Below are 26,953 nucleotides of genomic sequence, written 5' to 3'. Positions count from 1 at the left end.
CTGGATGTTATGGTCTGTTTCTGACCGCTTCATTCATTCTCTCCCTTACTCATTGATATTGAGGTGTGATTTTCCAGCAAGAGAGTCCCCTGGTCTCAAGTTTCCGGAGGCACCCACTACAATCTAGATTCCAATTAGCTTAATTGCTTCATATTAGACTTCTTAGAAAAGATTTTTTTTTTTTTTCTTGCTGATGGCTGCGTTTCCCGGAATGTCTCCCCCACTGCTTTCCTTCCTGCTTCTTCCAAGCTTGTTTCTTTCAACTTTATTTCTCTGGTACTGGCCTGGACCTCAGTCCTGTTAGACCCAGTGCCATTGTGTCAGTTTACATCTGAGTGGCCAAAGTGACACCAGGAAAAAAGAAGTATATTTCATATATATGTATGGAGAGAAAGAGCGAGCGGGAGCTTATATATCCCATGTATGTAAAATTATACGTGTTATTTTTAAATAGAAAATTTCTTTTAGGGTGTGTGTGTGTTTCAGCAAAAGAACTGGACACAAAATCTACCCAGAGTTCTGACCCTGTCTCTCTTCCTTTTGCCATCAACACTAGGTTTTTTAAAAAGTAATTTTCAACAACCAAAGGAAACAGTTACATCCTGATTGACACACAGGATGTCGGAGCAGCATTCTTGCTGTTAAGTGATCAGGATTTCAGCCAAGGGAATATAATGAAATCCACATAAAAATTTATTTACCTAATGAAAATCCTGGAGTAATGCATAAGTGGTTCTCTGATAATAAAATGCAAATCTAAAACTATAACCAGGAGGACAATAATCTTCATTAAATGTATTGTCTAGAGGAAGCCGTGACATCTACTTAACAGTGATTTGATTTGTTTAGTAATTTCCACGTAATATTTAAACTTTATTTCGAGTCTTAAAAACCAGCCCACGAGTTTCTTTTGCATCAGAGAGGAGGGCAGCTGCTGGTGTGTGGAGGTGCCCGCCCACTGGATTCTCAGGGCCTCTGCTTACGGGACACCCTGGAATCTTGTCGTTTTCTAGGCAGCATGGCATTTGGTGGAGAGGTGGGGTCCAGGAAGGGAAAGGAAGGGGTCAGGTTTCCTTCTGGGACAGAGACCCAGAAAAGCTCCTGTTCTGCAGGAAAACGGCATCAGAGGCTTAGAAAGGCTTGGAGATGTGAAGCGACTTGCCCAAGTTTATCTTGGAGCTCTGGTGGTACCCAGGTCTCCTGGCTCCCCACCCAGTGCTCCTGCCTTCCTGAAATCCGGCCAGAGCTGAGGATTTGAGTGCCACTCTCCTGCCACTCGGGCTCTGTGTAGCACCTCTGTAGCTCTCTCTCCTGGCTCAAGACCACTGAGCAACAGCACACCTCCCCCACCCCCAACTTGGGACTGGCATGATGGGAAGTTGGAAGCGGGGTGGAAGTGCTTTGGAAGCAGGCTGACCTGGGTTCAAAACCTGGCTCTGTCCCTTGTCAACTGAGGAACCATGGGCCTGTACCTTACTCTCTGTGAGGCTCAGGGTCCCTACCTGTGATGGGGGCTCTAATCTCTGCTTTTGGGACTGCTGGGAGGACTCTGAGGAGGCGTGTGCAGTGTCTGGCTGGGGATGCAATGCCTGGCTGTGGGCTCAGTAGTCTCTTGGGTAGCTTAGAAGCATGACAGGGAATAATTTATTTTGGGACTTTCCCCCCCCAGTTTTGACACTAATAATCTAAGCCCTAGATGAGAAAAATTACCCTTTTGAATTAAAAACAATTTTTTTTTTTTTGTTGAGACATTATCACTCTGTCATCGAGGCTGGAGTGCCGTGGCATTATATGGCTCACTGTAACCTCCACTTTCTAGGCTCAAGCAATCTTCTCACAGCCTCCTGAGCAGCTTGGGACTACAGGTGTGTACCAAATTTTTATTTTTTTGTAGAGAGGTCTCACTATATTGCCCAAGCTGGTCTCAGACTCCTGAGCTCAAGTGATCCTCCTACCTCTGTCTCCCAAAGTGCTGGGATTACAGGTGTCAGTCACTGTGTCCGGTCCCTTTAAAACAAAATCCCAGATACATGGCAGATGAAGCCTGTTGGTGCGTGTACGTGTGTGTGTGTGTGTGTGTGTGTGTGTTTTCCCACCAGATATCATGATAACTTTACAGATTACTCAACCTTCCTCTCACTGTCTCCTCTGCCTCCTTCTCCTCCTTTTCCCCCCCAACAAGTTAACAAGTTACAACTTTTTTCTTTCCCCTTCAGAATGTTGCAGAGCATTTTGAAAAAATGTTAAAACAAATTACCCATTATCTCAAGCAAGAATCTCCTTCCAAGGGCAGCATAGGATCTGGTTAGGAACACAGGCCTGTTCAGACACCAGCTTTGAACTTACCAGCTATCCATGAGCCCTTGGGCAACTTCCTTATCCTCTCTGAGCCTCAGTTTCCTCGCCTGTGATGCAGCATTAACACTCATTTTTTTCTGCACAGCTGTGAAGATTAAACAAGATAATGTGTGTAAAGTGCTTAGCAGAGTGTCTGGCACTTAGTCAGTGCTTGATAAATGGGAGCTGCTTTGTTGTTGCAAGAGAAAAGGTTGCTCTGAACAGAAGCCCCGTGAAATGGAGAAGTGAGGCTGCTGTCCAGGTAGTGATGCCAGCCGGCCGGCAGGCCAGCCAGGCATAATGGCTTGAGTTTCCATCCAAGGGCTGGCTCAGGTTACTCCTGGCCCATTAGCAACGCTGGTGAGAGCTTGGAGCTTCTTAAGTTCAAGGTCGATCACAGGCCTTGTCCCCCACTTGGGCCTCTCTGCTTTGCCCAGAGTCATTAGTCACCAGGGTGGTCTGATGAGAAAGTGGGGATGCCTTAGGGCCTCCTATCCTGACCTCTGGGCCACACCCCAGGGAAGGGCCTTGCTCAAGGCAGGGGGTCGGCCATCCAGAGGCTTTGAAAATTCACTTGTGTATCTGGAAAAACAGTTAAATCCTGGCTGCGTAGCTGACTACCTGGGTAAGTCATTTAAGTAGCCTGAGCCTCAGTTTGCTCATCTGTCAAATAGGCATACAAGTAGTATTTCATCAGGAGATTGCACATGCTTACTAGCCTGCAATAAGAAATTCTGTATTTATTCCCCCAGGAAAACTTCCTGGAGAAGGATGGATTTTACCCTGTAAAAGAAGAAAGACATGGATGCATAAGAAGAGGGGTGAGCAGGGGAGGCCTTGGGCTGAGGGGTGGGGCAAGGGAAGTAGGCAGACAGAAGGAGCTCGAACTAGAGCTTAGTTCTCTCTGACAATGTGGGTCTCATCCCTTCTGACTCAGCTAGGAGCCTTGCCGGGGGAGGATGAAGGAGCAACGTCATCTTGACCCCATCTAACTTGCATTTAAAAATTCCTGTAGGGGACCGGACGTGGTGGCTCACACCTGTAATCCCAACACTGTGGGAGGCCGAGGCAGTTGGATCGCCTGAGGTCAGGAGTTCGAGACCAGCCTGGCCACATGGTGAATCCCTGTCTCTACTAAAAACACAAAAATTAGCTGGGTGTGGTGGCGGGCACCTGTAATCCCAGCTACTCAGGAGGCTGAGGTATGAGAATCGCTTGAACCCAGGAGGCGGAGGTCACAGCAAGCTGAGATCACGCCACTGCACTCCAGCCTGGGCAACAGAGAGAGACTCCGTTTAAAAAAAAAAATTCCTGCAGGGGTGACTTAGACAAACGGGTAGTCCTTTCAGCCCAGATACTCCCACGGTCTCCTGTATCAGGAGATCCTGCCCACGTGCTATTGGAATTCACCAATTCCAATAGCCAACCAGGGACTGCTGGAGTGTTTCTTCTTACTCGTCTTCGGTTTTCCTAGCTCTTTCCCCTAGTAGGACAGGAAATGTGGAAGTGATTGAACCATCTCTGGGGGAAGGAGGAAAACCCAACTGGAGGCATTGAATACACGCCCCCCCGAGTCCCTTTCATGGGTGTGCACAGCAGACCTCACGGCCTTTGAGCACAGCCTTGGAGGCTGCAGAGGGACTGGGCTGTTGGGGATGGTAATAAATACCCTGAGGCCTGGGGAGCCCCGTGTGGCCTCCTTCCCTGGGCCCACAGAAGAGCCTGAGTGACAGCCAGGCTTGGCCTTCACACACCCGGGAGCCAGGAGGAGGGAAAAAGAGAGCGGCAGGGGCAGAGGAGGGGGCTGCCAGCCAGGGACAAAGGCAGAGACAGAGAGAAACAAAGGAAGAGAGAAATCCCTTCTTGTTACAACCTGTGGTTTAAATAAAAATGTGCTTTGTCACCCCTGAAGGCCTTAGAGTGAGACCCTCGGTTCACCTGATCACAGAGCAGGACTTTTCACTTTGCAAACCACGCCTCGAGTCCAGGTGTGGGATCCTCGTCCTGCGCATTCTTGGGCCTGAAGCTTCCTCCACTTAAGCTTGCATGGAATCAGTTGGAAACGGGAAGAATCAGAGGCAATCATCTGCTGCCAAATTTGGGAGCAAACATTTTTCTTTCTGGATTTAAATAATTGCATTGCATCCCCAGCTCTGGTTCTCTTCTAAAGCCAGCCCCAGATGACATTTGGCAGGCTAACCATGGTCTAACTCCCCACCGCCCCCCGCCCCTGCCCCCGCCCCATCGCCCTGTGGGGTTTTCTCAGAATATTTTCCTCCGTGTCTGGGTAGCTGGCTTTTAAACCCGTTCTGTTTTTCTTTTTTTTTCTTGTTCAGGTCTCAAATTTTATTAAATTTAAATTTTATTCCATTTCAGGCTATAAAATCTCCAAAAGTGGCTTTGAAAGTGAACAGGTTTTGGCATGCTGGAAATAGGTTACCTCCAATGCAAATAAAAGAGTCTAGCTTCCGAGGCGAACAAGGCTCCAAGGGTTGGGAAAATGCGTGGAGCGGCTAGAGACTGTGGCATAGAAATGGTCAGAGACCAATTTAAAAGCACATATATTTTAAATGAAACATTTTGTGGACATATGGAACCAATAGCTTTTGCCAAAAGCCCAATTGTGGGGATCAAGTCTTAAGAGCTAAACTTCAATCTACTACCCAAGGTGATTTTTAACAGACAAATGAAAGCTCCTTTTTGCTTTCTAGTCTAAGGGGAATCTTAATACATTTTTAAATTATTTGGCATTTTGAATTAATTTTCTTAGAATGAAACGAGATTCTTAAATTGGGATCTTGTAGGGAAAAGACAGCCAGGTAATTAGTGAACTGATCTCCTTTCCTGACACACGAATGCAAGGGGGAGGGGGAGAGTTGAACTCCAACCAAGGTGCACACAAAATCTATTTTAGAGCAAAAATTTCAAAGTAAGCAACACCATCTGTTCTTTAATTATTTCTCCTTATTAAAAAAAAGTAGCTAAATTTATTTGGGTTACTTAGTTGGAAAGAAATGTCTTTAAGACACTCAGAACTGGAGCTATTGAAGTCAGATTGTCAGCTCTTGTTTGCTAAGTATCCAAGAACTCAAAATAGTAAAGGCATTTTAGAATTGACTTTCTTTTCCAACAGAGCTTCCTCTTGGTTAAGCAGGACATGGTTATCCAGGGCCTAGCGGATATTCCTCTGCTGCTCATATTTTGGGGCAGGGGCTATGGGATTAAGCAGAGGGTTCATGCTCTAGCAGGACAATCAAGGGAGATAGGGGGGCTGCCTTCAAGAGGAGTTAGGTCACTGGGAGTCTCTGCCCGTTTTGGAGTTCTTGCCATTCAGCTCACTGTCCATCCTTCCATCCATCTGTCCATCCGTCTGTCCATCCATCCATCCGTCCATCCGTTCATCCATTCATCATCCATTCATCCATCCATCCATCCATCCATCCATCCACCTATTCAACAAATATACCTTTAATAATACTCCTAACCTACAAACATCAGGGCTTAGCCAGCTTATCTTAACATCCTTGGAACACTTACATTAGCCTACAGTTGGGCAAATTCATATAACACAAAGCCTATTTTACAATAAAGGGAAGAATATCTCATGTAATTGAATGAGTACTGTACTGAAGTACAGTTTCTACTAAATGTGTATTGCTTTCATACAATTGTGAGGTCGCACCATTGCACGTCTAACCATTTTAAGTCAGGGACCATCTGTAATTAGCTCCTCATGGATGGGCCAGGCGCAGTGGCTCATGCCTGTAATCCAGCAATTTGGGAGGCCAAGGCTGGTGGATCACCTGAGGTCAGGAGTTTGAGATCAGCCCGACCAACATGGTGAAACACTGTCTCTACTAAAAATACAAAAATTAGCCAGGCGAGGTGGTGGGTGCCTGTAATCCTAGCTACTCGGGAGGCTGAGGCAGGGAGAATCGCTTGAACCTAGGAGGCGGAGGTTGCAGTGAGCCGAGATCGCATCACTGCACTCCAGCCTGGGCGACAGAGCGAGATTCTGTCTCAAAAAGAAAAGATGCTCGTTGATGAGCGTATGATTACTAACAGTAACGTGTGCTCTAGAGTCTAGACCAGTGCTGTCCAATAGACCTCTGTGGCAATAATGGAAATATTCTATATCTGTACTGTCCAATATGGTAGCCACTAGCCACATGTGGGTTTTGAGCATTTGACACCTGGCTAGTGGGACTGAGGAATTGCCATTTTTAATTTGATTTAATTTAAAAAAATAAAAATATTTATTTTAACAATATTTATTTATTAATTATTATTATTCTTTTTAGAGACAGGGTCTTGCCCTGTTGCCCAAGCTGAAGTACAGTGGCATGGTTACAGCTTATTGTAGTTTTGAACTCCTGGGCTCAAGTGATCCTCTCAACTCCGTCTCTGGAGTAGCTGGGACTACAGGCATTCACATAACACTCAGCTAATTTATTTTTATTTTTTAAGAGATGGGATCTTGCTATATTGCCCAGGTAGGTCTTAAACTCTTAGCCTCAAGGGATCCTTCCACATCAGCCTCCAGAGTAGCTGGGATTACAGGTGAGAGCCACTGCACCCAGCTTTTTTTATTTTTCGACATGGGATCTCTCTGTGTTGCCCAGGCTGGAGTGCAGTGGTTATGCACAGGTGCAGTCACAGCTCACTATAGACTTGAACTCCTGGGCTCCAGCGATCCTACTGCCTCAGCCTCCCGAGTAGCTGGGACTACAGGTATGCACCACCATGCCCGGTTTGTTTTACTTTTGGTTAATTTTTATTTAAATACTCACATGAGGGTAGTAGCGACTGTATTGGACAGCATGGGGTCAGCCTCACCTGGGAACTTGGTGGCAGTGCAGATCCCCAGGCCCCACCCAGGCTTTGCTGAGTCAGAATCTCTGTGGAAGCCCAGGCATCTGAGTTTCAGCAATCCCTCCAAGTGATTTTTATATGGCCTTGCTCTAGGAAAGGTAGGTGTGGGTGTGATGCTATCATGTGATCCATTCCGGGGGGCGGTGCATCAAGGAGTAGGGGAATTAGATTTCAACTGCACAGAAGCCTTCTGAGAAAAAGGACTGGTGAGCTGTGACTGAGACACGAGTAGCGAGGTGACCATGGCAGGCCTGGCACTGGATGGGGCTTTGGTGGTGGTGGAACACGCCTCACCATGCCTAGCAGTGGGGAGGGCTTGGCACAGCTGATGAACTCAAAAAAGGTCAGAATGTTGGAGCGAAGAGATGGAGCATTTGTGAACTGGCAGGTAGGAGGCCTGGTGCTGCAGCTGTGCGATCTTGAAATGGTATCTTAACCTCTCTGGGCCTCGTATTCTCTTCATTGATAAAATGGAGCTAACCACACCTTGTCATGCACTTATCTAGTAGGGTCCAAAGATGGATGGACTCAAACTGCATGGACAAAGCACACGTGCACAACACGAACGCTGGGATAAGTGACATGGTGGTCTTGTTTCTTACTTAATTTTCCTTGTTCTGTAACTGTGCTGTCCCTACTTCTCCTATCTTCAGGGTCTCAGCTCTGCCTGAGCACCTCCTGCCCAGCACCGCTCTCCCCAGCTGTCCTCAGTCAGGCTAAGGCGGTATCAGGCTGTCTCTGTGGCTCTGTGGCTCTGTGGCTCTGTGACCTGCACCCTGGTCTGATGGGACCTGTGTTCCTGTTGCTGTTCTGCATTTCCTTCCTGGAAAGTCCTCCTCAGGCCTCTGCGTCTCTTTTATTGGGTTTATAATCTCAGGGGCCCTTTCCAGACCCTCATCTGGAAGCCCAGGATGGGCCCAGAGAATGGACTTCTGCAAGCGCAAGTTAAAATCAGATGTAACCAAATGCCTTTTGGGGAAAGACTTCATAGTAATTTTAGCAGCATCTTTTCTGTTGTCTAGACCTAGGATCAGCATTTTAGGGAAAAGTGTCGAGGTAAACTTTCCCCTGCCTCCCCCTGCTCTCCCCTCTCCAGCGCTAGGACTCTGTGCAAGGCCCTCCCTCCAGGACATCAGGTGGCCAGAGCCTCAGGCATGCCCCAGCTCTTTGGCAGCCAAAAGTTTTGTCCGTGAAAGACGCCAGACTTATTTCGAGATGGCAAATGCGGCGATGCTTCTCTGCTGGAAAGACACCAAGTGTCTGATCTCAGCCTTGGGGGTGGTATTTTGGGGAGATATTAGCAGCTTCTTATTTAAAATAGACACATGCTTTTCTTCACCCTCTCAAAAGCCTTTGCAGTCAACTGTGTCCTCAGTACTTGGGATAGTGCCTTGAGCATACTGATTGCTCAGTATAGGTTAGTTATTGTTACTCTTATTGTTATTATTACTACTTTGTTTTTCCAGGACTGAAGCATTGCTTGGGCCTCTCCTTTAGACTAAGACATTTACAATGAACGCTTTGGAATCTTCCTTTTTTTTTTGAGACAGGGTCTCGCTCTGTCACCTAGGCTGGAGTGCAGTGGCATGATTATAGCTCACTGCAGCCTCAACCTCCCAGGCTCAAGCAATCCTCCCACCTCAGCCTCCCCAGTAGCTGGCACTACAGGTGCATGCCACCATGCCTGGCTAATTTTTAAATTTTTAGTAGAGATGGGGCCTCACTATGTTGCCTAGGCTGGCAACTCCTGGACTCAGGCAGTCCTCCTTCCTCGGTCTTCCGAAATGTTGGTATTACAGGCATGAACCACTGCATCCTGCCTGAATCTTCTTTTTAAAAGAATATCCAAGGAGAGCACTGTTTGACCCAAAGGAATTAGTAGCTAATGGTGGAATTTCAGTCACCTGAGCAAGACATTGCTTTATAGGGAAAAATACTTTCCAAGCACCTCTCATGTCATTTTAGCTCAATGCCAAAACAAACAAACAAAAATACTCAGGACCTACATTGAAATCCTGGGGGAGGGTTGCAGTCTGAGAACCCAAGGAGTGCATCCAGTGTCAGGATCATTTTGTTTTCTTGGCTGCTCAGGATTAAAATTTGTTTTTGGCTGGGCACAGTGGCTCACACCTGCAATCCCAGCACTTTGGGAAGCCAAGGCTGGTTGATCGCTAGAGCCCAGGAGTTCAAGACTAGCCTGGCCAACATGGTAAAATCCTGCCTCTACTAAAAATACAAAAATTAGCCCTGCGTAGTGGTGGGCGCCTCTAATTCCAGCTACCCAGGAGGCTGAGGTAGGAGAATCGCCCGAGCCTAGGAGGTGAAGTTTGCGGTGAGATGAGATTGCATCACTGCACTCCAGCCTGGGCAACAGAGTGAGCCTTTGTCTCAAAAAAATAATTTTTTTTTTGTTTGGAATTAGGACGTAACACTTAAAATTCAGGAAAGTTGCACAAAAATCCAGATTTCTAGCTGTTCTTCAGAGCAATCAGGAGATCCGGTTCCCATACAGTGAGGATGGGCCGGTGCTGCCTGCTTATACCCACGCCCGCGTGCTCTGTTCCTTGTACCTATGACTCCCTGTTGTATGCATCAAGCCCTCCTCACCCTTTAATGTTACCTGGCTGGCCCTGGAAGCCTCGAAGTTGTCAGTACTCCAAGGGTTAAAACAGCTGGGCAGTGCTGCCCTGCCAGAGTCTGCCTGGATCTCCTGCACCAGCCCTGCCTCCTGTTTGCTGTATGACTTGGCGCCCGTCATACCACCTCCCTGTGCCTCAGCTTCCCCATCTGTCCAGTGGGGCACTAGACTGAGTTGGCAGTTTCCCACTGTGCCTGATGAAGCAGAAGCAGGTACCGGGCCCCCCACTTCCCTTGTAAATTAGGTCTTTGCCTTAGATTTCTCATGGAAAGTTAGGGAACTCCCAGATAACTTCCTGTCCTGACCCTGTATCAAGATGTTTGCGCAGCTGCTGCCTAGGGGGCTGCTTTTTTTGGTTCGTTTTGGTGGAGTGGCTGGGGGTATCAGGGCAGGAAAGGGATAATAATAGTGTTATTAATAAGAATGGCCAAATTTACTGAGCAGCCTATTCTCCCACTAAGGTAGGCCCTCTTTGACCCATTTTACTGATTAAAAAACTCAAGTTCTCAGAGTCTGAGTAATTTGCCGAAGGTCCCACAGCCAATGAGTGGCCGAGCCCCGCTGTGAGCCTGGTTGGTTTCATCTCAGACCCTGAGGCCCCAACCAGCAGGCTGCCCTCCCTGAGGTGGCTTGGGAGGTGGCATTCCGGGACACACATGTGGGAAAGAGGAGGTCAGGAGAGATGCCTGCTGCAGAGTCGAGAGGGCCAGTGCTCCGGGGCTGCTTCGGAAGAGACCCGACTGCCTCCTGTCGCCTCCGTCTCGCTGGTCATCCACACTCCCGAGGTGGGGGATGTCACCTCCTCCTGGCTGCCTGCTCACATGCCAGGCTCACTCCTATCAGAGCCCTGTTTTGGGTCATGCTCCTGGGTTCGAGTGAGGTAGAGAAATGGGGTGCTAGGCCTGTCGATCTGTAAACTCATTTTGGGTTAATTTTTTTTTTTGGACAATAGTGACTTGCAAAACTTTTCTGGATCAAATCTTATAGGCAAGCCAATTGATTGGGTTGTTCAGGAGGACCTTGGAGGATTGGAGTAATTTTGTACTTCTCAGGAACAAGTATCTGAGCCTCCGTTGCCCACCTGAGAAAGCACAACCCACGCCTGTCCTGCTTGTCCTCCGATCCTGCCCCAGTGTTGGAAAGGGTAGGTGCGGTCTATCCTGGGCACAGGACATGTTGGGGATGTCATCTCCCCAGCCCCCACAGCCCACGGGAAGGCAGATGAATCATGTCCATTTTACAGGTGATGCCTGAAAAGGTTCAGTGTTACAGGCCCCGTCTGGGGTCCCCCAGCTGCTGAGGGCTGGACTTGCGACCTTGACCCAGGGCCTTCTGTCTCTGAAGCCCCGGCTCCTCAGGGCCTGGCTCTCAGACCCTGGCAGTCCACAGCCTTTGACCTCATGCCTTCCCTGGAGCTGTCACTTCCTGCGTCCTCTGGGCCTTCCAGGAGGAAGAAGTGGGAGTTCAGCAAATCCTGCTAATGTCCTTGAGGAAGGAGCTGTTTGTTTTCTTTCTCCAGCTTCTTCTGCAGGAGCCCACCTGAGGCCTCCCAATTCTCCAAGGCATTTATAGAGTTGGGGGCGGGTGTGGACTCCTGACTCCTGCCCAAAGAGCTTTTGGCCTTTCCTGGGTGGTTTCTGAGTCAGCTGCAATGGCAGGACCGTCCCCATGGTCTCAGCTGCTGTCTCGGCCACTGTGCTGGTTTCCTGTCCAGCAGGGTTCGGTGGTACAGGTGACAGAAGCCAACTCTGGACAACTTAAGCCAAAAGAGACTTGAACAGGTGGCCAAGGGGGAGCCAACAGTATGAATGCATGGAGAGATGGAGGCCTTGGGGCAGCTCTGGAGATGCAGGAGTGAGAGGTAATGGATGTTCTCTTCCGGGAGCTGCCACGGAGCGGGAGTTCGTCACCTCCCGTGTCTCCTGTGTGGCTCTGCTTGAGGATCGATCCCTGGGCAGATCTAAGCATGAGCCTGGGCCATGGCCCAGGGGAGGGCAGGGCATTTTGACTGGCAGTCCATTGAGGTTAGGGTTAGGGGTGGTTCCTCAGGGCGCGATCGGGGTGCTGCTGTTATCCGAAGCTGGGGCAGTGGATACCTGGAGGACAGATGTGTCTGCTTGGCTGTCACCGCTCTCCTGGTGGCCTGTCCTGCCACCTCAGAAGGCTCCGGGTACCTGGAGTCGGGGCGCAGGGTGGGCTGGCGGTGAAGTGCGCCATTGCCTGTTAGGCCAGCTCTGGGCTGTGGGGTTGGAGTCACCAGGGCAGACCTGTAGGGCACCAGGGTGAGTGGGGATTTGGGGGAAGTCCAGTCTAATGTCATTCACACACACAGGGAATTGGGAGTTCAGAGAGAGCAGCAAGAACTTCCCCAAAGCCCCACCGCCTAGTAGGGCTAGAACTAGGGGAGTGGACCAAGGTGGGAAGGCAAAAATGCAGTACCCCAAGGCAAGGGTGGATGCCCCTGGTGGTGTGGCAGGGGGTTTAAGTAGAGCACACACACACTTTTAAACACACGAATTGCTAATGAATGCACAAGGAGCAAAATTAGAAACTCCTTCAGCCACCCACTGTCCTCCCTGGAGGCCACTGCTGGTCCTAGTTTCTTGTGTCTGGTTCCACAGCAATTTACATATGCTCAGACACATGAAAATGTGTGTATTTCTCTCCCTCCCCCACACAAATGGAAGTACACTATACAGCCCCTCACCCTTTCTCACTTTCCAGACTATGAGAAACGATTCCCAATCAGCTACTTCAGTACTGCTTCAGGACTTCACTTATTCATTTACTTAGGTTTTCTGAGATGGGATCTCACTCTGTTGCCCAGGCTGGAGTGTGGTGGCACAATCACAGCTCACTGCAACCTAGAACTCACAGGTTCAGGAGATCCTCCCACCTCAGCCTCCTGAGTAGCACATGCTACCACACCTGGCTAAATTTGTATTTTTTGTAGAGATGTGCTCATCACGTTGCCTGGGCTGGTCTTGAACTCCTGGGCTCCAGTGATCCACCCACTTTGGCCTCCCGGAATGCTGGGATTACAGGCATGAGCCACCACGCCCAGCCTCCTTATCCCAGTCTTTATCAGTAGCCTTGGCTATGTCCTTTCTCTCCCCTCTCACAGCCAGTCAGGCAGCAGGTGCCTGTAGCTTCTAGAAAACAACCAGGTGGATGGGGAGTGTGGACATGGGGGAGCCAGGACCCTCTAGCCCAGTGGCTTGGTGTGGGATTTTAAATTGCATAGGTCTGGATTTGAATCCCAGCTCTGCCACTTGCTGGCTGTGTGACTGTGAGTGAGTGTCTTAACCTCTCTGAGTATAGGTTTTCTTGCCTGTGCAATGAGGATGGTTGATGACTCTCCGCAGGATCACTAGGAAGGTGACAGGAGTGCTTTGTGTGTGGAGCACCCCGCCTAGTCGCCGGTGCTCAGCGGAGTTTTGATTGTGGTGGCACCAGAGGTCTGCTCCCTGTCACAGGCCTAGGGGCAGGAGGAAGGGGAGAGGAGAGCGGGACAGAGCTTGCTTCTCTGCCCCTGTGGCATCCATCCCAGATGAGCAAATGGCTCTCAGCGGGGCATGGGGAACGGAATCTCTTTCTGGCTGGCGGTGGCTAGCCAGCCTCAGGACAGCTGCCCTGTTCCCAGATCTGGGGTTCCAGGCTGGGTGGCTGAGGCGGGCGGTCAGGCGGGGCCTGGGCAGCTGACAGGGCCTCCAGGGGCGGGGGTGGGGGTAGAAGGCCAGCTGTAGTCCTGGAGCAGCAGAGAGCCAACTCAGACTTTAACCCATTCCGGTGCCGTGGGGATGGCTGCTCCTCTGGGCCCTGAAATGGCTCCCTTTTCTTTCAGTAGCCTCGTTTGCCCTGTGAGCTCCTTGTCCGACCAGGGGATCTGCAGCCTGCAGTGCCTGCAGTGGTTGTATTTGGCCTGCGAGAAGTTTGGTCAGCCTATCTAAAAACTGGAGTGATTCCTATAAACATTCAGATCTCTGGTCTCCCTGGAGAAACCAGAAGATGCGACCCTGCTAAGCACACTCTGGGTGGCAGCGTGGGCTGGGCTGGGGGTAGAGTGATGCCATTGTCTCCTCCACCTCCAGTATTTATTTCTGGTACCTACTTATTTCCCCTGTGATCATTTGAGATCCCATCAAAGCCAACTCTAACTCCTCTCCTGGCTGAGCCTTAACTTGCTTGGGGGTCTCTCTACCGCTGCTTGGTCCCCTCCCATGCCGGGAGCCTCACTACCCCCAAGCAGACCCCTCATTGCCTCTGCTGATAGCGTCCCATCTGCTGCTTCTTGCAATCTTTCTGTAGTGCCTTCCACTGGTTGGTCCCGGTTTGACCCCTTGAGGCCACACAGCCAGCGCAGTCTGTCTTTGCTGTGACAGCCCTTCAGATGCCTGAAGACAGCTCTGAGGGCCCCCTGAGCCTGCCCCTCTGGGCTGAACAGCGTCAGTTCCTTCACTTCCCCTCCTAAGATGTGGTTTCAAGACCCCCCATTACCCTGATGCCCCTCCTTGGCCACGTCCTCGTGGGCCCGTGAACTTCTTGTGGCCGGACTCTCAGCGCTGCCTTGCACACCCCGAGGGCCTCAAGACCACTCAGACATGCCCCAGGCCCCACTTCTGTTAAAGGAGAGAAAGTGTAAATGCACAGGAAGTGTCCGGTAGGGCCGACTGCCCTCAAATACCCACGGCATTTCCGAGAGGGGCATTACCGGTAGTTTTATTTTTCCCTGAGTACTCACCTGTATTTATTTATTTGTCCTACAATCTGGAAGATTAAAAAAAGTAACAACGCAAAGGGCTTGTCATGAATTCATTTTAACCAACTTATGGCAGTTGCCTGCAGAGACGAGGCCCTGAGCTGGGCGTGAGGGGCAAGGAGGAGGAACACGATGGGGCTCTCCCTCAGGGAGCTCACAGCATAGGGGACCCTGATGTGCCCAGGGGTCTCAATTGAGCCAGGCCCTCAGAGAGGATTATGGGGACCAGAGGAGGAGGCGTCTGTTTATCTAGGGATCTGGGAAGGCCTCTTGGATAGCGGAGGTCAGGTGGGGGCCTCCAACATGGAGGGGGTGTTTTGGGTAATGAGAGCAGCAGTAGCAGAGGTCCTGAGACAGGAAGGTGTTTGTCTGGAAGGGAGCAGGTGGGTGAATGGCTTGGAGCATCAGGAAGTAGGAAGGGTGTGTGTCAGGGCTGGGGGCAGAGGAGCTGGCAGAGGCCCCTCTCTGGCTGTCCTCTTTGGGGTGAGGAGTCTGTGAGCCTGGGAACGTGTTCTTTCTTCTAGATTATCTCCAGGTGCCAGGACTCCCCCAGCCTCCCCGACCCCAGACCACCCTAGACCTCTGGGGCCTCTCCCTGTGTTTGTCTTCCCAAGGGTGGACCAAGCCTTCCGTGTGCATATCTCTAGGCCAAGCAGTGGGGAAGGGGTGCTGTCAGCAGGAGATGGGGCATGGGCAGAGCTTTGACACATGGGTGCCCTGTCCTCGAGGGAAGGAGCTGGGAGTGGGAGGAGAAGATGGGTGGATGCAGGCTGGGGGCCTGGGTCCTGACAGCTGGGTGAGCTCTCACGCTCATGCTGTTCAGAAGGCTTCCCCTGGTGTCCTGCTAAGAGTTCCTGGGGGGACCCTCCAGCCCCTGGTGTCTTTGTCTCCAGTCTCAGGAGCAGGCTTCAGATGCCTCAGGGCTTGGTGGAGGCACTTTGGAGGCCATCAGAAGTGGGAGCAGGAATGCCTTTTCCAGCTGTGCTAACCCATCTGGGGATCCCCACCTCTCCCCTCTGGGAGCCAGCGTGTGGTCTGCTAGGGGAGGAGGAGGCAGCCACATCTGTGCTCCCAGGTGCAGAGCGGAGCCTCTGGGACCTTCCTCTCGGATGCTCCTTTTCCCCAAAGTCCCCCTCTCGCCTTCTTGGGGGTTCTGGGGCCAGCAGGACCTGGGTGTACATTTTGGTTCCACTACACACAGGCTGCACTGGCTTGTGTGTGGTGGAACACAAGGCTTCTCTGAGGCCTCTCTGCCTGGGTGGGGAGATTGAACCTGTTGCCGCCCACTGAAGCATGGCGCTGTGGGCGACACACAGAGCATGGGACCGCTGCAGCCTATGCCGCTTTGCACCAGGCAGCTTTTCCAAGGGCCCCCAGGGCCGGCCCCTGCCAGACGTGGACCAGATGTGCTTTTTCTGATGGTGTGGGAGAGCTTCTCTGTGTGGGTGTCCTCGCATGATGTGTGGGCCGCTATGTTTTGATTGAAGGGAGCCAAACTGATTTTCCTGGCCCATCTCTCCATCATTCGAAGCAGAAAGTTAAATAAACATAACCAAGTATTATCACAGGACACGCAGAAAATGAACTTGGTCCCTACGGGTGGCCACATCTGGCAAGTGTGGGGCCGTGCAGGGCTGTGGGATGAGACAGATGTGGTTGGGGCAGGAAGGGCTCAGTGTGCCCGCTGCTCAGGGACGTACCTCCTGCCAGGGGCTCTGGCCCTCAGTGGTATCCCTTCCCATCGCTGAACCTTTCTGAGGCCGTGCCTTCTGGCTCAGCTTCCCCTGAGCCTTCCCGCGGCCTGGTGGGTCTCTCTGGCCCTGTCTGGTGTGCGTAGGGAATGCACAGCCCGAGTCCCTGGGCCCTGGGGGCAGGTGGTCAGGCACTCTTGGGAAGTAGTCGGACTTGTCATGATTTCCAACCCTCTCCACCCCTCTGCTAACGGCCGTTGGGGGTGGATGAGCCACGGGCTGGGGGAGTGCTTCACTGCTTGCCAGAGTGTGTAGCCGGCAAGTCCCCCACCCCTCCCACTGTCCTCTGCCCAGCACCGCCCTTGGCATGCGACACTCAGCCCTTGCTCAACTCCAGTGGGCTGGGTGGGTTCCTGGAGATCCATTTAGGACAACTGACGTGCACCTCTTTATCAGAGGTGCCTAGCACTTCCCATGCCCACCGTCCCCAAAATGGGACATTGCACCGGAGGCTTGTGGGATTCAGGTGGCTGATAGGTGAATGGTTCTCTTTTCTTCTTACTTATATATATTTATTCCTTTGTCTGTTAGGAACATGTTACTTCCTGTGTTTATTTTACTGTCTATTAGAAAAATTGGGCCGGGCATGATGGCTCACACCTGTAATCCCAGTGCTTCCAGGGGCCAAGGCAGGAGGACTGCTTGAGGCCAGGAGTTCAAGACTAGCCTGGACAACATCATAAAACCCTGTCCCTACAAAAAATTAAAAAATTAGGTATGTGTGGTAGTGCACATCTGTAGTCCCAGCTGAGTAGCTGGAGGCTGAGGCGGGAGGATGGTTTGGGCCCAGGAGGGTAAGGCTGCACTTAGCTATGATGGAGCCACTGCACTCCAGCCTTGGTGACAGAGCAAGATTTTGTCCCTACAAAAGAAAAAAAAAAGAAAGAAAAATTGTTACTAGCACACCAAATGTGTGATTTCCTGAGTAACGCTGCTTAGGGAGGGGAGGTCCCTGCCAGCCCCGGGGCAGGGACGGTGGAGAGGCTGAGTCGCTGCTCAGGAGCCTGTGCCAAGGTAGACCCTGTCACAGCCCCTGGGATGGTCGGCATGCTTAGTGAAGGTTTTGGGGTTGTCTTGGGATGGAAGGCAGGTTTGGGTTAGGGAAGGTCTGCCTTGGTGGGACCAGCTGCCAGGTCAGGAGCTGCCTGGGGCCCTCCGAAGGCCTTCTCCACGTGCAAGCTCCCCATGGTGGGTGGGTGATAGGGCCAAGTTGGGAGCACATCTGTGCCAGTGAAATGTCCCCCTCCCAAATCAGACATTAAAAATACAAACTCCTTAAGCCATGAAGTATTGTGCTTGCCCCTACCCCGGGATGTCTATGTGGAATGAAAAAGTGTTTGGAACCAGACATTACAATTTGTTTCTGTGGAAGGCTTGGGTTGTTTTTTTTTTTTTTTGAGACGGAGTCTCGCTCTGTCGCCCAGGCTGGAGTGCGGTGGCCCTATCTCTGCTTACTGCAAGCTCTGCCTCCCAGGTTCTTGCTATTCTCCCGCCTCAGCCTCCTGAATAGCTGGGACTACAGGTGCCTGCCACCACGCGCTGCTAAGTTTTTGTATTTTTAGTAGAGACCGTGTTAGCCAGGATGGTCTTGGTCACCTGACCTCGTGATCCGCCTGCCTCAGCCTCCCAAAGTGCTGGGATTACAGGCGTGAGTCACAGCGCCTGACCTGCTGTGCATTTTTTTCCTTTTCTTTTTTTTTTTTTTTTACCACAAAAAAAGTATGAGGAAGAAGAGCAAAGTGTAAAAAGAGAGATGGATGGGTGATCTGTGTGTTCAGAACCAGATGGAAGCACACACACGCACACGTCATACATACACAAATCAGTTTTCAATAACAGACTCAGTTTCCTCTGCTCGTGTTTAAAATAAACCACATGTATAACAAGGAACTGACATTTATTTACAGTTTGTCAGCACAGAGGACAAGCTGTTAAGGGGTTGTAAAAAAATATTAGTTTCTACTTTATAGTGCTTTTTCTTCAAATGAAAGTGGAAAGAAAGAAAGAGAGTGGGATGCCAATCTTACCCGCTTCTTCCTTTCCACCCGAAACAGCAAACAGATCTGGGCAGATGTGGGTCCTCTGTACCATACCCTGAGTGAGGGGCCGGGCCCCAGGTTGTGCCCACTGTCAGATTCCTGACGTACTGGAGGCCACTTTCATCTGACGGCTGTGTGGGCTGTTGTGTGGCCCCCTGCCTAGGGGGCTGGGGTGCCCTCCGCTGCGCCACCTTCCATCAGTGTTTCCCAGCTGGTGGGCGAGAGCCCAGTGTTGCCCCTGAAACAGGATGTAGGAGCCAGACCCCATCATAAATCCACGTTTATATGCTGCACGTTTCTGGTTAACGAGACCATGCAGAGATGACTGTATGAAATGAAATACACGTATGAACGAGGAGATTAACCTCAGGGAGAGATGGGATTAAATGGGAGGGCAGCCCGGGAGGCCAGGGGCCCTCCCTCTTAAGGTCCAGGCAGGCGGTTCCCCAGAAAGGGAATTTTCAGCACACATTGCAACCCTGGATGGACTGGCTGGGGGCACAGAAACAATCATCCTGTTTTCTGTTGCTCGCTGGACACCAGGCACTAAGCTGAGATCTTTACCTGCGTCATTTCACTTTGTCTTTAAAATAAATAGAATTTTTTAAATCCCCATTTTATAGACGTGGAAATAAAGACTTGAAGAGTCCATTGCCCAAGGTTGCACAGCAAGCAACAGGTGGAGTTTATGATCAACGTGGGCTGGCACACTCAATACCGACCTCTGCAGACTGGTCTCTGGAGGGTTCAGAAAAGAGGAGTCATTTCAACCCTTACCTGCCTGGTGAGCTTTGCCTTATTTTGAGAAGGTACAGGCAATCTAGGAAGCTCGGCCAGTCAATTACTGTTTGTTTCGAAAGGGCCGAGAGAGGCAGGATGGCCTGGTGAACTTCAGAGCCATATAGACCCGGCTTCAAATCTGGGCTCTATCTCCCTCTGCTTCTATAATTTGGTCCACTTAAAAAAATTAATTTAGGCCCTGGTTTTTCCATTGTAAGAAGAGTACCCACCTTTGTAGGGCCATTGGGAGGATCAACATGAACATGGTAACATGTGTGAAGAGGTGGCTCAGTGTGTTCTCACTACAGGCATGTGATGGTTGTCACTAGTGTCTCTGATGTGCACAGCCTGCTGCCAGGTGAACTGGAAGGTGGGAGAAAGAGGAGATGGAGAGGCTGGAAAGCGGTTGAGAGTATGGTTGGGGGCAACATATAATGCTGTGGGATCTTGGGAGGCCGAGGCAGGTGGATCACCTGAGGTCAGGAGTTCGAGACCAGTCTGGCCAGCATGGTGAAACCCCATCTCTACTAAATATACAAAAATTAGCCGGGCGCGGTGGTGGGCACCTGTAATCCTAGCTACTTGGGAGGCTGAGGCAGGAGAATCACTTGAACTTGTGAGGTGGAGGTTGCAGTGAACCGAGATCAGGCCACTGTACTCCAGCCTGGGCGACAGTAAGATTCTGTCTCAAAAAAAAAAAACAAAAAACAAACAAAAAAAAAACTGTGGGATCAGGGTTTCCATTTGCCCGTCACTGGGTATTGGGCCCTGAACCACGCACTTTATACACACCATCTTGTTTGATCTTCAGAGCTACCTTGCAGGGTTGGTAGTCATACAGCAAAATGTCATACAGCAAAACGTGGCGGATTGGGATTTGATCCTAAGGCATCTTGCTTTAATTACACCCTGCTGCAGGTGAGCACTAACTTCAGTCCGTGGCTGGGGAAGACTTCTTGGAGGAGGTGACCTTGAGCTCTGGGCAGTGTTTGTTTCTGACCAGGAGAGGAGATGGCCCTGTAGCCGGTGGTCAGGCTGACTCTGGGGACTTGGATGAGAAGCTGGAAGCCCTGGGCCTGTGTCCAGGTCTCCTCATAAGCCGGATCCCAGGTGATGCTAGGCTGGGTGGGGCGAGGCCACCTGGATTTCCTCTAGTATTAATTTCTTTGCTTAGTTAAATTCAATTTGATTAGATTTTTTTCTGAACTTTACTTTTGAGCAAGAAAACTTGCTTACATTAAAAAAGAGACCCATGGACTTTTAAGATTTTGTCCACAATTATCATTCTTCCTGAAAATGGGATTTGCATATTAGTGTAAAAAAAATCAGAATTTTCACTGTGATTGAAGTAGAAACTCATCCGAAGCCGGGGCGCGGTGCCTCAGGCCTGTAATCCCAGCACTTTGGGAGGCTGAGGTGGGCAGATCACCTGAGGTCAGGAGTTCGAGACCAGCCTAGCCAACATGGTGAAACCCCATCTCTCCTAAAAATATAAAATTAGCTGGGCATGGTGGCGGGCACCTGTAATCTCAGCCACTGGGGAGGCTGAGGCAGGAGAATCGCTTGAACCCGGGAGGTGGAGGGTGCAGTGAGTTGAGATCTCGCCACTGCACTCCAGCCTGGGTGACAGAGGGAGACTCTGTCTCAAAAAAAAAAAAAAAAAAAAAAAAAGAAGAAGAAGAAAGAAACTTATCCTAGCCCTGGACTGGTTCCCCACCTCTGAGTCTGCTCTGGGGCTATGGCTGTGGAGACAGAGACCCCACCTTGAGCTCTGGGCTGTGGGCTGTGGGTGGTGGGTCCCTCCTGTCCAGGGCCTGCCTTTCCCCTTCTCTAGCTCCCTGCCCCTCCCTGTGTCTGCACTTTGGGTCCTCACCATTTCTACTTGGTTTTGTCTTGTTCTGAGTTTGGGAGATGCATTTAGCATCCTCCAGCGAACCCTAGTTTGTTCATTCATTCATTCACTCACTCAGCTCCTGTGTGCCAGCCCTTAAGCACAGTGTTGGGCAACACTTTTCACTGTGGATTCACTATCTCATGGTTGAAGGTCAAAACCCAACTTCCTTTTCTCATCTCTCTCATGCTACCTAGCGCAGAGTTCTAGGTAGCCTAGAGGTGCTCAGTGCTTGTTAAAGGAGGAAATGGCCAAATGCCTCCTGGTAGTGTATCCCAAAAGCCTAAAAATGGGTACACTCTTTGTCCTAGCAATCAAGCTTCCGAAGTAATCCTAAGGAATATTATCGAACAGACTCGTGGCCATACATGTGTTGCAACGTGGATTCTCTTACGGTAGGACACAGCTGGAAATAGCCTGGCTGTCCAGCAACACGATGTTGGTTATTTGGAGCCTCCTGTGATGGGACTCAGGCCATGATTGATAATAGTGTTGGTCTCTGTTTTTTCATTTTTTATTTTTTTGAGACAGTGTCTGGCTGTGTGTCACTCAGGCTAGAGTATAGTGGTGCCATCATAGCTCACTGCAGCCTTGACTTCCTGGGCTCAAATGATCTTCCTGCCTCAGCCTTCTGAGTAGCTGTGACTACACATGCGTGCCACCATGCACAGCTAAATTGTTTTATTTTTTCTGTAGAGATGGAATCTTGATATGTTGCCTAGGCTGGTCTTGAACTCCTGGCCTCAAGTGATCCTCCCACCTTGGCCTCCCAAAGCCCTAGAATTGCAAGTGTGAGCCGCCGGGCTGGGCCTTGGTCTCTGTTTTTGATGTGAAAGGATGTTCACTGGGTACTGCTGAGTTAGAAAAGCGGAGTACAGAGCACTACCTGTTTTTAATGTTGTAACAATGTATTTACATATGGGAAAGTTGTGCTTTTAGTTTCTTCATTTTAACGCACATGTATTCCCTAGTTTTCTATGTTGTACATGGATTACTTATGTCAGAAACTTTTACAGACAGAAAAAGATGTTTGTTCTAGGAAACAATAAGCAAAGGGCCACTTGGAGTGAATTCTGTGTTTCTGACATATTTGGAACATAGGGACAAAGCCTGGGCAGGGCGGGTGGGGGGGATGGGAGAGCTGGGGTCTCTGTGCCATCCTAGGTCTCTGTGCCATCCTAGGCTGGCTCCAGCTCCCCGCTCTGCTGCCAAAGCCCCTTCCCTCCTTCCTCCTCCTACTCCTGTGACACTGTGCCTTTGTCCCATGGTGCGCTGATCGCGCACATTTCTTCCGCTCAGCAGTGTCCTGTTTGGTAGCTTGATGTTGGCCGCAGTGGGGGCATTTACACCGCAGAAAGCGGCAAACCCCACAAACCAGAGCCTCTTGTTCTCCTGGAGAACTCCCTGTTAGACATTGACCAGCACACCATTGTCTCTCATGGTTTCACCCCAAGGATCTTGAGTGCTTGGGGAGACCCAAGAGATGAACTCTCCTCTTCTTAGGGTCCCCTGGGGCTGGCACAGCGAGGGACTTAAGGATCTTAAGATTCCCGGGAGAGGGGCAGAGTGAGAGAGAGTGAGAGTCCAGTCCTATGTTGACTGATCTGCTCAATCTGGAACCACAGCTGCTGCCTGTTGGAAGCAGAAGTAAAATCAAGGGGTTAATAATTCTATTCCTGGCCGGGCATGGTGGCTCACTCCTATAATCCCAGCACTTTGGGAGGCCGAGGCGGGAGGATTGCTTGAGACCAGGAGTTTAAGACCAGCCTGGCCACACAGTGAGATCCATCTAAAAAAAAAATTAAAAATTAACTGACTGGGTATAATGACATGTTCCCCTAGTCTCAGCTACTTGGGGGGCTGACATAGGAGGATCACTTGAGCCCAGGAGTTTGAGGCTGCAGTGAGCTTTGATCACACCGCTGCACTCCAGCCTGGGTAACAACAAGGTTGGATCTCAAAAAAAAAAAAAAAAAAAGAAAAAAAAAAGAAAAAAACCAGTCCTGGCTACACCCCATCCTAGCTCCGTGACTTTTGACAAATTGCTTAGCCTTAGTTTTCTCATCTGTAAAATGGGGTTAATAAATGTACTTACTCATAGGTTCTGAAACTCAAGCACACATCGAGATCATTTGTCGGTCTTGCAAAAACACAGATTCCTGAGTCCCACCCTCAGATATTCTGATTTTGTAGGTCTGGGATGGGGTTTGGGATTCTGCATTTCCAACAAACTCCCAGGTAATGCTGCTATGGCTGGTCTAGAAACTATATTCTGAGAAGTACTTTGTGCAACCGAAGTGCACATCACAGTGTATGGCACATGTGAGGCTCAGTTGCACTTCACTGCTTATTCAGAGGTGGGCAGCATTGTCCAGGAGGATTCCGGGGCTTGGAAGCTAGAACACCAGGTTCTGAGTCTGCTTTTGCCGCCTCGTCTGGGCCCCCAGGTGAACTATTTCTCTTATTTGGGACTCTGTTCTTCCTTCTGTTAAATGGGTCAGTAAAGCCCTGACTTTCAGGCAGGAACTGAGGAAACATCTGTAAAAACTTCCAGTGCCAGACAGTTTTGGTGCAGGGTGGCGGGGAAGGATGTGAGGGACCTGCGCCAGGCTGGCGTCTGTCTCCTCACCCACGTGGGACCGGCAAAGAGGGGCAGGCTGTGGCAGGGCACGCTCTCCTCAGTCCCCTGGGGCTGCCAACGTACCCAGGCTTGGCTCCTCTTCTGACAGTGCTGCGAGGGTCTCTTTTAGTAGAAGAAAAAAGACGTTGTTTTAATTCACGTGGGTTCCTGCCTTTGCGATGTTGTCTTCACTTCTCAGTTCCTGATTCTGGCTTTCCACTAACGTTGCCACATCGGGTGGCTTTGCGATATTCAGTTTCCTTTTCTTTTCCTACCCCATGGCTGGGCTGGACCAGGGCGGAACGAGGGGTGAGTGGCTGGGTGTTCACGGCTCCCCTTTTCCTTCCTTTCCCTCTTTTGCCTTGAGCTGAAGCCATGCTTGGAAACATCCGTCCTGGCCTGGGGAGTCCGTGACTGGCACCAGGCTGTGACTCCCTGGGGCTTTGTTTCCTCACCAGAAAAGTGAGGATTTTTTTTTTTTTTTTTGAGACGGAGTCTCGCTCTCTGTGGCCCAGGCTGGAGTGCAGTGGCCGGATCTCAGCTCACTGCAAGCTCCGCCTCCCGGGTTCACACCATTCTCCTGCCTCAGCCTCCTGAGTAGCTGGGACTACAGACACCCGCCACCTCACCCGGCTAGTTTTTTGTATTTTTTAGTAGAGACGGGGTTTCACCGTGTTAGCCAGGATGGTCTCGATCTCCTGACCTCGTGATCCGCCCGTCTCGGCCTCCCAAAGTGCTGGGATTACAGGCTTGAGCCACCGCGCCCGGCCAAAAGTGAGGATTTTAAGGGCTCCCTCTGAGGTGGCCTGGGAGGATGAAAGGGGAGCCAGTAGGTGGGATACCCAGCACCATGCCAGGTACCACTTGGGCTCAGTGAAGGGTATCTTTTCCTGCTCATGTTGGGCACATCCTCAAGTGTGTGTGCAGGTGTGTGTGTGTATCATGCCCAGGTGCTTGCAGGGAAGTTCTATGGACCAGAACAGAGAAGCCCAATATATTTTAACTCTTGCTGTTGAGCCTTTTGAAGCTGCATCTGTGCCAAATGAGAGAGAGAATCCCGATCAGTTGGCAATATCTATAGCAGGTTCAGGATAGGGGAGCTGGGGCAGGTGTTCCACATGTGTGCTGTCCTGGGTCTAGTGGAAAAACCATTTTCCTAGTACTTACAGAAAACTCCCAAGAAGGGAGGATCATGTGAGACCAGGAGTTTGAGACCAGTCTGGGCAACATAGTGAGAACCCATCTGTACAGAAAAATATCTTTTTTTGTTTTTGAGACAGAGTCTCATTCTGTCGCCCAGGCTGGAGTGCAGTGGCACAATCTCTGCTCACTGCAAGCTCTGCCTCCGAGGGTCAAGCACATCTCATGTCTCAGCCTTTCGAGTAGCTGGGATTACAAGTGTGCATCCACATGCCCAGCTAATTTTTATATTTTTTGTAGAGACGGAGTTTCACCATGTTGGCCAGGCTGGCTTCAAGTGAGCTGCTTCCCAAAGTGCTAGGATTACAGGTGTGAGCTCCCGTGCTTGACCAGAAAAATATAACAATTAACCGGGCATAATGATGCATGCTTGTTGTCCTAGCTACACAGGAGGCTGAGGCAGGAGGATCCCTTGAGCCCAGGAGTTTGAGGCTGCAGTGAGTCAAGATGTTACCATTGTACTCCAGCCTGAATGACACAGTGAGAATCTGTCTTAAAAAATAAAATAAAATGGCCGGGCGCAGTGGCTCATGCCTGTAATCCCGGCACTTTGAGAGGCCGAGGTCGGCAGATCACGAGGTCAGGAGATCGAGACCATCCTGGCTAACACGATGAAACCTCGTCTCTACTAAAAATACAAAAAATTAGCCGGGTGTGGTGGCAGGTGCCTGTAGTCCCAGCTACTCGGGAGGCTGAGGCAGGAGAATGGTGTGAATCCGGGAAGCAGAGCTTGCAGTGAGCCGAGATCGCTCCACTGCACTCCAGCCTGGGCAACAGAGTGAGACTGTCTTAAAAAAAATAAATAAATAAAATAAAATAAAGTAAAACAAAACAAAGAAAACTTCAAGTGTTTCACACTCATTGTCCTGTTTTACATATCGTCATCATCATCATCATCATCATCATCATCATGTTTTTATTAGGGAAAAATGGAGGAGAGGAGTCACATTTTTGCAGTTGCCCAAGATATAGATTTTACTGGGGTTAGTGTCTGCTCCTTCTGCAGAGATCTCCTAGCCTTTCTCTTTTGAGGTGATGATGGGGAATGGGAGGGTGAGAGGGAGATGAGCTGGCACAGAAGCTGAGCCCCTTGGCTGTCACCTCCAAACAGTTCCACATTTAGGGACACCATCCCTGCACTGTAGTGGGAAAGGAAAGCAGTGATGATGAGGCATCTGTGGCTCTAGCTGGGCATTCCTGTGGGTGGGCAGGGGTGGGCTAAATCTCAGTGGGAAATTTGGTCTCACTGCTCAAAACTCAGCTCTTTCGTCTTTCCAGGCAGAGCGAAACCTCAGCAGCCAGCCAGGAACCTGGCAGGAGAAGGGGAGCTTGAATTATCCCAGTAACATGAGCTCACACTGATTGCATGTTTCCCTGGAGCTAAGTGCTTTGGGGTATCATCTTATTTCGTCCTCTCCATCCTCCTGCGAGGTTGGTATTCTGATTATCCCCATTTTACAGAGATGGAAGATCAGGGTGGATCAAGTCTCTTGCCTGAGATCTGATGACCTGTAAGTGATCACTGGGGGGACAGCAACCTATTTCAGGACCCACTTCCCACACCCCTACATTTGATAGTGTCTCTCCAGGTTCCCTCCTCTACCTCACTGCTGTAGCTAGATGAGCTCTGTTGCGTGACTTCTGCAAGGGTCACTTTTCCTGTAAGGACAGACAACTTCCTTTTTGGAATTCTTGGATTATTCCCCGGTGTCTTTCTGTTCTATTTTATATATAGCAAGGCAAGGAGAGGAAGGGGCACAGTGGCTAAGCAAGGTTTAGACTTCTAGCCCCTCTGCCTATAATTCTCCAGGGGAACAGTTTATAAGGAGTCTCCAGTGACGTGGCAGCTTCCAGAGGTGCTGGTTCTAAAGTCAGTGTTTAAGGAGAGAGTCAAGCATTGCCAAAATTACCTGTTATACAAGTGCCGACGTGGAGACTCACTGACCATCTATCAGTGAGTCTTAGTAACAATTTTTCTTCGAGCATTGGAATATTCTGCTTTAATTTTTTAAAAAAAAATTGTTTGTATTTATTTTTTAAAAGTACTAGATTGGGACTGGGGGTGG

At 50.2% G+C, this 26,953-nt stretch overlaps 1 protein-coding gene across 5 annotated transcripts in view; it reads left to right on the top strand.

Moving 5' to 3' along the window:
- Positions 1 to 26,953, top strand: part of LOC105492245 (zinc finger protein 423) — a 367,460-nt gene that overhangs the window by 29,998 nt on the left and 310,509 nt on the right. The window contains exon 2 of one of the 5 annotated variants that reach the window (XM_024796175.2): positions 3,090 to 3,158. The exons of 2 other annotated variants lie outside the window; for them this stretch is intronic. In XM_024796175.2, coding sequence (XP_024651943.2) covers positions 3,090 to 3,158 — 69 coding nt within the window. Of the gene's footprint in view, positions 1 to 3,089; positions 3,159 to 19,071; positions 19,181 to 20,150; positions 20,287 to 26,953 lie in introns of those variants that run through there. 2 more of the 5 variants (XM_024796176.2, XM_071084506.1) reach the window with 2 other exon arrangements.

This window comes from Macaca nemestrina, chromosome 18 (genome assembly GCF_043159975.1).
Source record: "Macaca nemestrina isolate mMacNem1 chromosome 18, mMacNem.hap1, whole genome shotgun sequence".
NCBI lineage: Eukaryota > Metazoa > Chordata > Mammalia > Primates > Cercopithecidae > Macaca > Macaca nemestrina.
Note: the sequence above shows the minus strand (reverse complement) of the source record. Positions and strands in the feature narration are given on the sequence as shown.